The sequence below is a fragment of the Panicum hallii genome, chromosome 7 (assembly GCF_002211085.1).
Source record: "Panicum hallii strain FIL2 chromosome 7, PHallii_v3.1, whole genome shotgun sequence".
Lineage (NCBI taxonomy): Eukaryota > Viridiplantae > Streptophyta > Magnoliopsida > Poales > Poaceae > Panicum > Panicum hallii.
Window position 1 is genome coordinate 45694376 of NC_038048.1, and position 14246 is coordinate 45708621.

Genomic DNA, 14246 nt, shown 5'->3' on the forward strand with positions numbered 1-14246 from the left:
CCCTCGCCACCGCGTCACGACGACCACGCGCGACCGCCCTCCGCAATTAGCGCCGGCACAATACTCTTCTCGCACAGCGCGCGAATCTCGCGCGCGCGTGGCCGACCGGCCGCGGTCGCCGCCGCGACCGGCGCCGACACACCTCTCTCCCTCCCTTCTTTCTCTCTCTTTTTCTCCCATTTTCTTTCTTTCCTCTCTCTTTCTCTTTTCTCTTCCTCCCTTTTTCCTTTCTCCTTTCTTCCTTCTTCCTTTCCCGGCCTTCCCCTGCTCTCGAGCGCCGCTCCCCTCCTGCTGGGCCCTGAGCCACGGCCCCTCCTCCCTTACGCGCGAGCGCGCGCAAGCCACCGTGCCAGCCCCTGCCCGGCCGCGCCACGACGCACGGCCGTGCGCCGCGCCGTGTCGCGCCACCCGCGCACGCGCGCGCGGGCGCCGCGTGCCGCGCCGCCCGCCGTGCAGCGCGTCGCCTACGCGCGCCCTGTTTTCCCCGCGTGCCGCGCCGCCCGCCGTGCCGCACGCCGCCTGCACGCGCGCGCCGAGCAGCGACGACGCGTCGCCCGCCGCTGCCACGCCTGCTCCGTCGCGCGCGCGCCGCCCCACGTGCCGCACCGTCGCGTCGCCCCGGCCTCGCTGCCTGCGCCGCCGCTCGACGACACGGGCGTCACGTCGCGGCCGCCATTAAAGTGCCCCGCGCCTCTCGCCGGCCCTCCCCACCGGTCTCCACCGCTCCTCCACCGCGGCCGCCTATAAATAGCCCTCCCCCGCACCTCGGCACCCCCACAACCCGCGCCATCACCTCCCAGCTCCCTTCCCAAGCTTCCCTCGCCGCCCCGCCGTGCTCCCGAGCCGCCGCCGCCCCCCCTCTCGTCGGCCGGCCACCTCGCACCGCCCCCGCCCGAGGTGAGGCCGGGAATGGGCCCCCCCTCATTCCCCTCTCCCTCTCCCCCACCCCCGCCGCTATTAGGCCCTAGGCCGACCGGACATTGGCCGCCGGCGCCCCCCCCCCCACTCCTCCTCTGTTCCTGCTAGCAAGGGGAGGAAGAAAGGGGGCAGTTTTGCCCAAAACCCCCTCCTGTTTCCCTGTTTTCCCAAAGAAACCCCTCCTAATCACTCCCTTTCGCAAAAGAAACCCCGTTCTTTCTAATATTACAAACGAACCCTCCATTACATAAACTTAGATACGCCCGACACCCTTTTGCATACTCTGGATATTTCTAGGGTTCGCAAATAAACCCCTGCCCTCTTTAGATATTTACGAACAAGCCCCTGGACCCCGTTTAACCCCTGAAACCACCTTTAACTCGTCATTTTATGTGCGAAACAACCTCCGATCGACCCGAAACTTTACCACGCCCTTTCTAGTATAGTTTTAACCGTGCCATTAAGAAATCACCCAAAAATATTACCCCTACCTCCGTAACTAAATTATTTCCGATTCAAGCTCAGCGATAAAAGCTTTTAGTTTTTGTGCTTGATTGTGTGTTTGTTTGTTTGTGTCGTAGGACATGGAGTGAACGAGGAAGGTCCCGAGCGTGACCAAGCAAACGAGGACCAGTACTGCGACCCCGAACCCGAGGGACAGTGCTACGATCAGGACCTCCCGCAAGAGTTTGACGATGGCAAGTTCAATCCCGCCCCTTGATGCATGTTTCTGTCCTAGTTTTTATAAACACAACCCGATGGCCTGTTTTTATAAAATTGCATGGTTTTGCGTGCCGTAACCAGGGTAGGATAGCCACCCTTGTTGTGATAACCATACCTGGAACACCTGATTTTATAAAGAAAATGCGTGTGTGTGGGAAAGGGTAAAAATGTGGTTTTGAAAGACGAGTCGGACGGGATGGATGGCATTTCTGTGTGAATTGCCGTTGGTGAGCTCGTACCTGTGTGGTTGAGCGTGGAAGGGAGATATCCATCTTGTCACCCCTAAGGACCGAGTTGATGTGTCGTCTCACCTAGCTTCCTGTCGTGCAAACCACTTGACCGTTGTATGGGCAACGGCTTGGCCTAACCCCACTAGTTAGTCTGATAGCCATCAGAAGAGCTGGGAGCAACGGGTGATCAAGGAGACGGGATAAGCTCTGTGTGACTTATGCCCCGGTTAAACCTCGGTGATAGGTCGAATGACCCCTTGATAGATCCCGTGGTGGCTAGTCAGGTCTAGCTAAGGTGGGTAAGGGCTTTGATGGGATCTGCACCGGCACTAAGGTGTTCGTGCTGTGGTACCCCACCTGTGGGTAAAGTTGCACACCTCTGCAGAGTTGAAAATCTATTCGAATAGCCGTGCCCACGGTATTGGGCAAGTTATGGTGTGGTCACATAACTAGTGTTTCTCTTTGGGAATGAATGGGCATGTGTGAGTCGTTTGGAAAGTGTCCGGCAGTTGTGCCGTATGCTACGGCGGACGGGGAGTTCGGTAGCAGTTTAAAATTTGGATCCGTGTGAATCAACATCGTGTGCCCCTTGGTAATGGAAAACTTGTTTTGAAAAGTGCTTTAAAAATGAACCCCTGCATACAACTGTGTTTTCCGCAAATGAACCGTAACCTTATCCTTGGACTACCCTGTGCATTAAATTCTGTTATAACCCCTCCGTGGGTATGATTGAACTTGCTGAGTACGTTTGTACTCACCCCATTCTTACTTTTACAGTGGAAGACCCAGACTACGTCCCCGAAGACAACGAGTAGGGTTTCGTCCTGCACCCAGTCTTGCCTGTGGTTGACGCCACCGTTGGATTCCGCATGGCGCAAGACTCTGATGATCCTCTTTTCGAACTAGTGTAGTGGTGTGGGTTTTAGTTGTAATCCTCGCGATAGTGGCGCTTCACTGCCCATTACCGCGAAGAGTTGTACGGTGATGTACCATCTGTTGTAATAAAAGTGTTATCAGCCTCCTGGGACTGATAAATTAACACTTTTAAGTCTTCCCTGATGGGGGGACGCTTCACCGGCCGATCGCGCTGTCGATGTAGGTGAACGGCTCCAGCGAGCTCTTCTCGACATCCCAGCCCTGGTGCTCCATGTCCTGAAGCAGGCGCCACATGCCCGTCGCCTCAGCGATGGAGGCGAGGCGGCCGGTGAAGGTGATGGACACGCCCTCATCTCTCTTGTGGTCACGGAGTATGTCTTGGATTTCCTTTAGGCACTTCACGTGGTAGGCAAACGTCATGGCTGCTGCACCTACTGGAATTGGATCTTCACGGAAAAGTGAGGGGTATTTGTAAGCCGAGGAACGGCGAAGGGGAGGGGGAGGGGGAGACCGGGAGGGGGGACCGGGGGAGGGGGAAGCGAGGTCTCGATCCATGTGATCGGGATGCCCGACCGTCGGATGCTTTTCGAGCTAACGGCTGAGATGTATTCAGGAGAGCACGCGTTGGACGTGTCTGCGAGGTGAGACGTGAGAGGCACGTCATCCAGCGGCGCGCCGGCGTCGAACGTTTTGCTTTTCATTTTTTTTAACGAAAAGACGGTAAAGGAAGAGCTCGTGGCCTCGTGCTGTGTTTCTTCGAAAAAAAATCAAGAAAATTGTTTAGTTTTAACACATCATATAACCTTTGGACTAGAGCTTATGAGTCCCCGCTCACATAGGCTATCAGCAATATAGGACGTGTTTGGTTTGCACCTCTAGCGAACGTACCAAGCTAAATTATGGTTACCGCTAAAGTTAGAATACAACCAAAATGTGGTCATATAAAAAATGTTTGGATAAGAATCTTTCCAAATCGGTAAAAATATTAATAAAATACTTTGTTTGCGCATAAAACATGTGGATACCATATTGTTGGGAATCATCAATGGGAAAAGTAGCCAATACGGATTGATTTGTCGATTTTTATTGTAGACCAGATTGAGATTAGAATGGCTTCGTGCACGTTAAATAAGGTGACACATCCACATGTATGGTGATATAGCAAGATAATTATGTAGATAGATAGAGATAAAGAGAGAGTGGGATTAGATGTCACTAAGACTATAAAATTTGTTGAAACTTGCATTGGGAGCTAGAGAGTTCAATTTCATATAATTACGTCCAATCACATCTCGCGCAATATGAAACCATATGAAACCGTAAGATGAATTTGTACATTGGAAATCTTCTTTCGTTTATCATCTCAAAACATCTTAGATGACATCTTACTTTTGGAGAGAGAAAAAACGAAATGAAACTCATCACGAGAATGGTAACCCAGTTGCAGTTTCAAAATTGACGCGGTATTGGCCATGTCCCTAGCTAGGCTGCTTAGGCAGGTCGGGCTAGCCGCCCAAAATATGGCATGGCCTATCGGAGCCTTGAAGCCAAATAAACCCAGCACTTTGTGACGGTTTGGATAAATTTTAAGTCTCGTCAAGTATTTTTGGATTATGGACGTTGTCACAAAAGGTGGAGGACCAGAACAATGCGTGCAGCATGCGGCCTTTTGGAAAATCGGAAACTATTGCGATCAGAAACTACTTAACTCTGAATATTGCAATCAGAAACTGTCACTGCGAATAGTGCAATCAGCAGCTACTCCTAACTCTGGATATTGCAATCAGAAACTAACATTAGTTTAGCATCCTTGCAACTTCAGTTCCAAGCTGTATAAAGATAAGGAAAAACCAGTGTACTAACAAACACATTTTCAAACTCAACTGTACAAACATGCAAATCCAATTCAATTCTGCTCTGCATTCAGTTGACAAGAACAGATAGAATACCCACAACGCATTTGGGCACTATCTGACTCTGAACATTGCAACAACCTCACCCTGAATATTACGCGACCAGCAGCACGTCGATTAACACGATCTCAGACTAATTAACTCATGAAAACAAGGCGCCGCCTCAAGGGAGAAGCCAAAACTGGAGCAGCGTGGCCCGATGGGTTTGATCTCGGGAAGCTGGACATGACCTTCTGACCACTTCCCGTTGTCGCTGCAGGGTAGCGATTCCCATTGCCGTTGCCGAAGATCACTGCATCCTCGTAGAACTCGCCATCATCCAAGAAGTAGATGCCGGCCTTGAAGCCCGGGTACTGATCCGCGTAGTAGGATCTGGAGCAGCCAGGGCCGACGAACAACATCCGGCCACCCAGCGTGTCCAGCTCGCTCCATGCCCGGGGGTACGTACCGATCAATGGGGAAGCGGTCGGCTTAGACGTCAGGCACATTCCGCTCAGCCGCCCGGAACACCTTGAAACTGGACGTCGGTTGATTAGGTTCAGGTGTGAACCTCACGAACATGAGAAGCTCCTCGTCGGAAACGACGAGGTACGTAGCGAGCGCGGACGGCCTGGTCGTAGTGGCGCCCACCGGGACAGAAGCGCTGCGTCCTCCACTCTGTTGTCAGCATGTTTTCCTGACTCAGGGTTGGCTTGCACATGCGAAGGTGTTCTCCTTGGGTGACGAAGACGAAGGCTTCACAGTGGTCGAGGTAGAGGACGTCCTCAACATCCCAGAACGCGACGCAGAGGTGGAGGGCCGGCGCCCGGGGCCGGGTCCCGCCAGGTTGTGACGATGGTGGCGCCGACGCAGTTCGCGTCGTCCGGCGAGGACGAGAGCGCGGCGGCGTGGATGACCATCCTGTGGACGTACGGGTTGGTCCAGCGCAGGAGCTCTCGCGGGAGGTCGCGGACGGCACCGCCGGCCCTGTTGTGGGCATGCGGCTCGCGGGTGTCGACGAGGAGCCAGGCGCCGTCGTGGGAGCCGATGCAGCGCGCGTCGGACGGGACGACGTTGAGGTAGTGGTGGGCGAGGCAGCCGCTGAGGACGCAGGCGGCCGGGTGGAGCCTACGACGGGGAAGGGCGCGCGGAGGAGGAGCTATCAGCTACGGGAGCGGCCGCGGGAGCAGGCGCCCCACCAGGCTACGCTGGTTGCGGACCATGTCGCACCACGCTCGGCACACGAGGGACATGCGGCCGCGGTCGACGCTGCAGGGGATGCGGCTCAGGATCAGGCGTTGGGTGTCCACGTGGAGGTCCGGCAGGGACTTGGGCGGCGGCGGGGCCATGGCGTCGTGGGATTGGGTGGGAGCCGTGACCCGTCAGGACTTGCTGGTTGCTGCTGCCCCGCGGGCTGGTGGAGGAAGAAGACAGGCGGTGGCGAACTGGGTGGGGGATTCGAATCCCCTTTTATTCCGGAGAAAATTACCTATTTGATATTAATATAATAAATGATTTCTTATTTGATCCTTAATTTTTACATTTTCGCATTTGACACTCGGTCTAAATTTTGTACCTTATATTATATGATATTCCGTTAGCTTTTCGATCCAATGACCGTTAGATTTGCCCCTATTTGGCTCAGTTCAACAAGTTTACAAGAATGACAATGTTGTATGATGAAAATAATAAAATTTAGATGAACTTTAGTTGAAGTGACAAATAGAAATCCCCGCCGCCTGCTCCCTTCGATGCTACTGCTGGCTCCCCGGCCCGGCGTCGCCGGCAGCCGCTCGCGTAGGGCCGCAGCTCGGCGTCGTAGAAGGACGCGACCTCCCGGAGCGCAGGTGGCGCGCGAGGTTGAACGGCCACAGCTAGCAGGAACATAGGCGTTGTGTAACATGATACGTAATATACAACGTTGCAGAGCTAAATTATATTATAGTAGCTCGGCATCTATAGCAATATAACATGGCACCTGCTACAAGGCTCCACAACATTTAACTTAACTGTAGAGGGGACTCTTCTCACCATGTATCTTTTGATGACGCTATGCGCTTCTAAGACCATACAGTTACTGATGGACCTGCATTTACCGAATTTTCTAGCAGAACACCTAATGGAAGGAAGCTTGGTGATGGCATAATTCACAGCATTGGGCTCATATGAATACTCCACCTTTAGATTCTTTACTCGTGATGATTCTCCAAGTATGAGCTGTACTGGTTCACCGAATAGAAGAAGTCAGCGGTGGAGAGGTTTGGAGCTGTGCTCTCTATCACTTGCAGCATATTGCATTCAAATACTCTCAGATAGCTGAACTGTTCAAGACGGAATGGTATCTTCAGGCAGATTAGCTCGTTGCAATACCTTAGTTCCTAACTCATCCCCATTGTCAGGCTTCTCAAGCAATCAAATCCAAATGTCGTCGGCCGCATGGTACAACAGGAGAGGCAAAGATAACGAATAGAGTTTCCACGCCCATCAAGTAAAATGGAGCACGGGAACTCGTGCTTCGCTCTATATTTTGCAGATAGCTTAAGGGTGACTTCTTCAATACCAGGTGTTGATAGCATTTTCGAGCCAACTATTGATCTTGTAATGATCACGTATTACAAGCTTGAGTATTTTCACGCCGGCACCTGAGTGATTTCTTAGAACGTAGAAATTATGGTTGAGCCCATGATATGTGGGCCCCACTTCTTCTTGGCTAAATAAAACCCAGATTAAGCTGTTGGGTGGCTTACGGGAGGAGAGCATGGATTACATGCTAGATGGATTCTAGAAGGCTGGTGGAGATTCGTTTAAACACATTGGAAATAAATCCGGTTAGTTTGCATAGGCACCCGCATACAGCTCCATCTCAGCAAATACCGAGAGTCCGACTGCTTCCTGATATGCTGGTCCACCTGTCAGTTCCTAGACGAATTTCATAGGGTTGGAATTCTGAACTGAGACAGGGGGCGACGCAAGCCAGACACACGCACGCACGCCAAGGCCATACGCTGCAGAGACGCCGAACGCCAAACGCACGCTGCACCTGGAAGCCACGCCGTCGACGAGGAGTCCTGCACGTCCAGACGCCGCTGCAAGCTGCACCTCGCCGTCGTCAACGAAGGAAGCAAGTACTGCGCCAACGAGCAGCAGCCACCGACGCCAACGAGCGAGCATCAATCTGAAACACACGCCAGCCGACGGCTCCATCGCCAACACTCGTCTCGCCGCCAAGCCGTTCAGCCCCAACACGATGTTGACCTTCCCTGCGGCTACGACTCTTGGTGAGCGACGCTAAGAAAAATATGTAAACTTTTTTCCATCTACAGCTGTGTTACGATGTTCGACGGCTATATTCAGATAGATTGTGTCGGAGGAATTCTCCAGCCGGGTGGCGGAAAGCACCCGCCTAATCCTAGTTAAGGATGGGTTTGGAGGAGACTTAGGAGCGCTCGATCGGTGTGCGGATGAACACAGGGAGAACGTTAGGATTTTAGAGCGGTTCGGGCCGCCGGAGCGTAACACCCTACGTCCACTTGGGAGTTGTATTGACTGTGTAATCCCGGGTCGAACTTAGTCTGGACTTGAGTTCGTGTGTATGGACCTGACCTCCCTATCTAACGAATGCACTCTCCCTTTTATAGTCCAAAGGGAGTGCTTACACTGAGCGGGACCCCGACATATGGGTCCGGCCAATAGGAGCTTGTTCTATGAGAGATATGGAGATCTTCATCTCCAGTTCCTCTCCGTAGTCCTCACAATCGGGAAGTTGATGTGCGTATCCACAACTAGGATACGGCCGTGTACAGCCTTGTCTTGCTCAGTGTTCGGTGTCAGCGTTGCCCAACAGTGAAGCCGTGCTGTCACTGTTGGGATGTAACCTCTTGTCAGGCGGTGAAACAACACTGACCTGTTGCGTGCGCACTGTCGCAGCGCACGCCTTGGCTCTCCCATTACAGGCCATCATCACGCACGCAGCGCCGTGACAGGACTGTACACAGTCCGCGCACTGTGCACGGTGATACGACGCGCCGCCTTGGAAACAGGCGGTCTTACCGTGGTGTCAGCCTACCTGCCCCGTGTGTCAGTGGCAGGCTGCTCTTTTTGACTTGGGCGCGCCCGGCCCAGCTACCGCATTAAATGCTGGTAGGTGGAGAGGTGACCCGCAAGGGGCCTCCAGCCGCAGGCACGCGGCAGGGCCAACCCCGTTCCCTCCGCAGGACGGCACATGGCAGCGCCGGACCTCTTCCTGGGGGAAGGGGGGTTCGGCCCCCCAAGGCCGGTCGGAGCGGGCTGGCCTGTGATGGGCGGACCACCACACGTGATGCCCCCGGACCTCCCTGAGGAGACTGGATCCGCAGGAGCTACCCGAGGGCTCTTCCAACCTTCCTGGGGACGCAGAGACCCCTGACCCGGGGCAGCTCGGGGAGGGTCCGGAGACCACGGTCCTAGCTGTCAGGCACTGGTCGTATGCCACGTCCCCCAGAAGGCAAGGGGGAGATTACGTATTTGTGAGTTCTTAAGGGCCTGGACACCCTAGCAGGAGGTACCCCTGTCTGTATATACCGACAGATTGCATAGTGACGGTGTCCTCGGAAGGAAACGGTTACGGCTCATATGATCGATTTCCTCGAGGTGACACGGCTATATTCAGATTGCATAGTGACGGTATCCTCGGAAAGAAACGGCTACGGCCCGTACGACCGATTGCCCCGAGGTGACACAGCTATATTAAGATTGTATAGCGACGGTATTCTCTGAAGGAAATGGCTACGAATCGTACGACCGATTTTCCCGATGTGACACGGCTATAATTATTCCATGAAGGGCAAGACTATTTTTGGGGTCTAAGCTATTTTCTCGTTGATGAAGAACAGAAGATTGCTAATTGTAGGACTTGTCCCGTTGCATGGCAGCGAGAGAAGCGAAGAATAATCTTGCAAGCATATCGCTACTGGATCGGAAACGCTGCACCAAAACAACTCAATTTCATCGGCCTGCGGAAAGCCGACGAAAACCGTTAAATAGTTCGTCGGCTTAAGCAAACCGACAAAATTGCCTTATTTTTGTCGGCCTGAAAAGGGCCGACGAAACTAAGTCCCTATTTTCGTCGGCTTCAACAGGACCGACGAAACTACATGTTTTATTTTCGTCGACTTGACCTGGACCGACGAAACTAACTTAATTTCGTTAGCCTGGTTGAAGCCGACGAAAATAGTTGTGCCCTGCGTCGCGAACTAGCCCATACTGTTTTATCCAGCCGCCACTTACTGCCCGCCCGCCCGCCCCCAGCCCCCCGCCGCCCGCGCGCTCCGGCTGGCCCCGCCGCGCGCGTCCCCCCCCCCCTGACCCGGCCGCCGCCGCCGTCGACGAGGAGTCCTGCACGTCCAGACGCCGCTGCAAGCTGCACCTCGCCGTCGTCAACGAAGGAAGCAAGTGCTGCGCCAACGAGCAGCAGCCACCGCCGCCAACGAGCGAGCATCAATCTGCAACACACGCCAGCCGAGGGCTCCATCGCCAACACTCGTCTCGCCGCCAAGCCGTTCAGCCTCAACACGATGTTGATCTTCCCTGCGGCTACGACTCTTGGTGAGTTTTGAGGTCTTGTGCTGTATCCACAAGAGAAAATAATGTCTATTAATATCTGGATTCGCCACCGGCAGCCAGGTAGTAGCAGGAGAGCGCGGGGTGGAGTGATAGAGTAGAAGACCAGTGGTGGCATACAGAAAGAAAGACTAGTGATATTAGAGAAGGATGGTAACGTGGAACCTTGATCTTATCGTGGGCCTAGCGATGAACCCGACCTGACTCGACAAAAGCACCAAGTCGGCCATAATGTCCATACGCGAAGCCGACTAGATAGCCAGCCCAGCCCACCAGATTGTTCTGGCCGAGACAAGTGAGCCCACACAACAGATGGTGGCCCATTCAAGATTACGTTGGATTGGTTTGGTCCCCTCGTTCGACGGCACATTCCAGAGCCCGGTTTGCTCCCGACTCACCATAGCCCATAGCCATAGGAGAAGAAAAGGAAGACCTACCCTTCTCCTTCCCCACCCCGGCGGCTCCAACTCGATTCTTCACCTCGCGCCCTCTTCAGCTATTTCCGTGTTTCGGATGATTTCGAATCGAAAACGAGAGCGCGCGACAGGGCGGGACAGATAGATCTAGAGGAGGAACAAGCACACAAACACTCCCGCACACAGAGACGGGCGGGCAAACTGAGTTCGGCCAGCTGCGGCCTTCGTGCCCTCCGTACCGGTGTCATGGGGATGGTGTCGCTGAATCGCCTCATGTTCAAGCACAAGGAGCGGAGGCGTCGCAGGCGAGTCCGCAGTAAGTCACCTCTCAGCCCCCACCTCCTCTGCCACTCTGTTATTCCTCTTCTGATTCGCCGTGTCCATGGCCTGAATTGAAATATAGTCTGATCTGCGTAGTATTGCTCCATTAACCTATGGAACGAGCCTCTGGTGCTGCTTATACGCTTCTTCCTTGCAAAGATTATCTTTTTATGGTGTCGGCTGGTAGAAAAAAAAAACCTTCTGAAGGAGGAGCAAACTGGGTCAATTAGATTGGTATAAGCCGGCTATCAGCAGTTCACTTGACCTTAATATCTTACTATGTTTCTTTTTAAAGCCCAAAACCTTACTTTGGTGGATATCGACTAGCCATGATTGCTCCTTATTCTGTTTTGAGTAGAGTCGGTTTTCAACCACACTCATTTTGTGTTCAGATGTGTATATTCTCATAAAAAATAGTGGGGTGGGAGGTGATTCCGAAGTTAAAGAAGATAATATTCTCATAAAAAATAGTGGGGTGGTTCTCGTAATGGTAGTCGTGTATCGAGAAAAGCCAGCACTGCAGTGAAGGTTTCATGATTTGAGAAGCAGCTGAGGCACGGTGGGCTAACAGCTCACCATCCAAAGGTAGCTGGGAAGCCAATGCCTTGTTTAGCAGAAATATATTATGAGATGAGCCTTAGAGGGAAGAGAGTGAAGGTGGTTGATCCCACCGACTGGTTAGCTCCTCCATCTTGTGCTTGACGGGTTTGCAGTATTTTTGCACATAATATTGATGGTCGGTTATAATTTTTTTTCTTGAATTCGAACGATGTGGGTTTTTAGTAAATAAATTAGTGTTCCTGCAAATTTTTGATAATAGGAATAAATCGGATTGCTGCCTGTGAGTTTGTATACTTGACTTGGTTGTTTCCTTCTGTTATTATCTGTGCTATTCAGTAACATGCATGTTCTGCTGCAGATGGATTGATTACTTCAGTGTCACAAGAAAATGAATCACTCTGCCAAGAAATTGATCAATCTCAGAGTGGTGAAATGTCGAGATATTCAGGGCCAGACCTTCCTGAGGTATGGCATAACATGTTGATAATGCAAAGCTTATATTGCAAGTAGAACTTTTTTATGACTGCTAATTGGTGGGCCTATGGTAGGTATTACATGTTTGTTACTGCTATAGTGAAGACTATGCTATAGCTTCCTCAATAACCAATTGAGTTTAGTTACATGGTAACCATTAAAATAGAGTTTACCTGGCATATGGTCATAAATCATTGAAAGCTAACCTGGCAGTACTTTAACAGTCCTTGATTACATGGTCAAGGAGTAGTACGGCTTTGCTTTGTAGTTCCCTTTCTGCATTCTGATTGCTCAATTCATCATTTCCCCATGAAACCTTTCTCTTATTACTTATACCAGAAAATGGGCCTAGCATTTCTAGTTGAACCAGTAAACTTTACAGATGTTTTCCAAGGAACTTGATTATTCTATTAAGCTATAACAGAATTGCAATAAACATGGAACATTTTCTTTTCGCCTACTTATGAGTAGCCAGTTTTAAGAGTAGATTGTACTTATCGTCAAAGTATTGTAGTCATACAGAGTATGTGAACACTATCTGGTAGCCTAGTAAAAGAGCTATTTTTGAAACTTTTCTCTGTATGCACATATCCTTTTGATCAGGGCCAAAGTACCTTCCTACCTTGTTCTCCACAATGCCTGCATGACCTCATGCGAAAATTGAAGGAAATCTATCATAAGACTGTCGCCAACAAACAAGACTAGGCTAGCTGTATTAGTGAGCGAGACCATGGTCGTGTGTGTATTGATGGGAAAGGGATCAATTGTGAACTTGAGAGTTACTTACTTACCTCACGATAGTTTTGAGGTCTTGTGCTGTATCCACAAGAGAAAATAAGGTGTCATTATGCTTACTGTGTGCATTTCTAGTGTTCAGGATTTTTTTTTTTGTGTTCTAATGTCTATGACCTCATACTGGGGGGTGGTTACCAAGTTCTATGCCATGTATGTAGCTGCTAGGAAGGTCATTTAAATATTATTGAATATTTTGCACCAATGCGGAAGCTAATGATAGTTCCTTTTCTTTTCGCTACATGAGATTAGTTATTTATGGCATGCAATTGTGTAATGCCTGATCCCTGATTTCTTGGTTGGTACAGATGAACAAAAACCCTGTACTGTTGACTACTTCAGGTGTAAATATATTACAGAAAAGAAACCGATATTGTTGACCATGTAGTGATATTAGTTGATCGTACTAATTACTAAGGGACGTTCTAGAAACACATCATCCGCAAGAAAAAAAAAGGAAGTTTTATACACATGCTGAACTTACCTACCAAAATTGCATTCCAGTGCATTTATCTTCCTCTGCGATGCAGCACATTTTGCACAAACATGGACGATCACCTAGAATTTGAATCCATATGGCTCCATTATCCTTTAACAGAAAAAAGAAATGAAGAAAATCAGTTGCCACTAAAAACCAGAGTTGACCGGTGCTTTCAATACTTGTGCAGGATATCTGGTGCCATATACATTCCCTGTTGCCACTCCGAGATTCTGCCCGTTCTGCTTGTGTATCTTACACATTTCTACATTCTTGGAGGCGCTACCCCAAGCTCACATTCACTGAGGAAGCACTGGGCTTGAAACAAATGGAAGGCCAAAAGACAGGAGTGGATTTCACTAACAGAGTTGACCACATTCTGAAAAATCACTCTGGCACTGGCGTGAAGATACTCAAGCTTGCAGTCCCTCTTTATCGCAATGTCAGCAGCTGTCATCTCACTAGTTGGCTCCAGAATGCTATCACACCAGGGATTGAAGAAGTAAACCTTACACTGCATTCAAAATATATGGAAGAGTACAACTTCCCATGCTCAATTTTACATAATGGGTGTGGGAACTCAATTCTTTATCTTCGCCTTACCTACTGCGCCTTCCGGCCCACAAGCGGATCTGATTGCTTGAGAAGCCTGACAAAACTAGATCTGTACAAAGTGTCTATTACAGGGGATGAGTTAGGGTGTCTTATTTCCAATACTTTTGCTTTGGAGAAGTTGATGCTCGGACAATGCAATGAGCTAATTTGTCTAAAAATACCATTCTGTCTGGAGCGGCTCAGCTTCGTGGATTTGACTTGGTGCAGAATGCTGCAAGTGATAGAGAGTGCAGCTCCAAACCTCTCCACTTTTAAGTTAATTGGTGACCCGGTACAAATGTCATTTGGAATATCATCACAAGTGAAGAACCTAATTGTGGGCTTTTCATTTAAGCCCAACATTCTTAGTTAT

General features: G+C 50.7%; 1 protein-coding gene and 2 pseudogenes across 1 annotated transcript; 1 reads left to right on the forward strand and 2 right to left on the reverse strand.

The window, feature by feature from the left end:
• Positions 1 to 4648: 4648 nt before the first annotated feature.
• On the reverse strand, positions 4649 to 6042 carry LOC112900887 (annotated as a pseudogene).
• A 786-nt stretch (positions 6043 to 6828) lies between these two features.
• LOC112900888 lies at positions 6829 to 7399 on the reverse strand (annotated as a pseudogene).
• Positions 7400 to 10011: 2612 nt separating this feature from the next.
• Positions 10012 to 13977, forward strand: LOC112900889 (putative F-box/LRR-repeat protein At3g49150). Its single transcript, XM_025969667.1, has 4 exons — positions 10012 to 10969; positions 11894 to 12000; positions 13470 to 13781; positions 13966 to 13977. Exons 1-4 carry the CDS (start codon positions 10900 to 10902, stop codon positions 13975 to 13977), a joined length of 501 nt encoding a protein of 166 aa, XP_025825452.1. The 5' UTR covers positions 10012 to 10899.
• Positions 13978 to 14246: the final 269 nt, after the last annotated feature.

What these genes read in the sequence shown, in the direction of transcription:
- LOC112900889 (XM_025969667.1), top strand. Translation starts at nt 10,900, where the DNA reads ATGGGGATGGTGTCGCTGAATCGCCTCATGTTCAAGCACAAGGAGCGG. An exon ending in GCGTCGCAGGCGAGTCCGCA is followed by an intron (nt 10,970 to 11,893) that starts GTAAGTCACCTC and finishes GTTCTGCTGCAG; the next exon opens with ATGGATTGATTACTTCAGTG. An exon ending in CAGGGCCAGACCTTCCTGAG is followed by an intron (nt 12,001 to 13,469) that starts GTATGGCATAAC and finishes ATACTTGTGCAG; the next exon opens with GATATCTGGTGCCATATACA.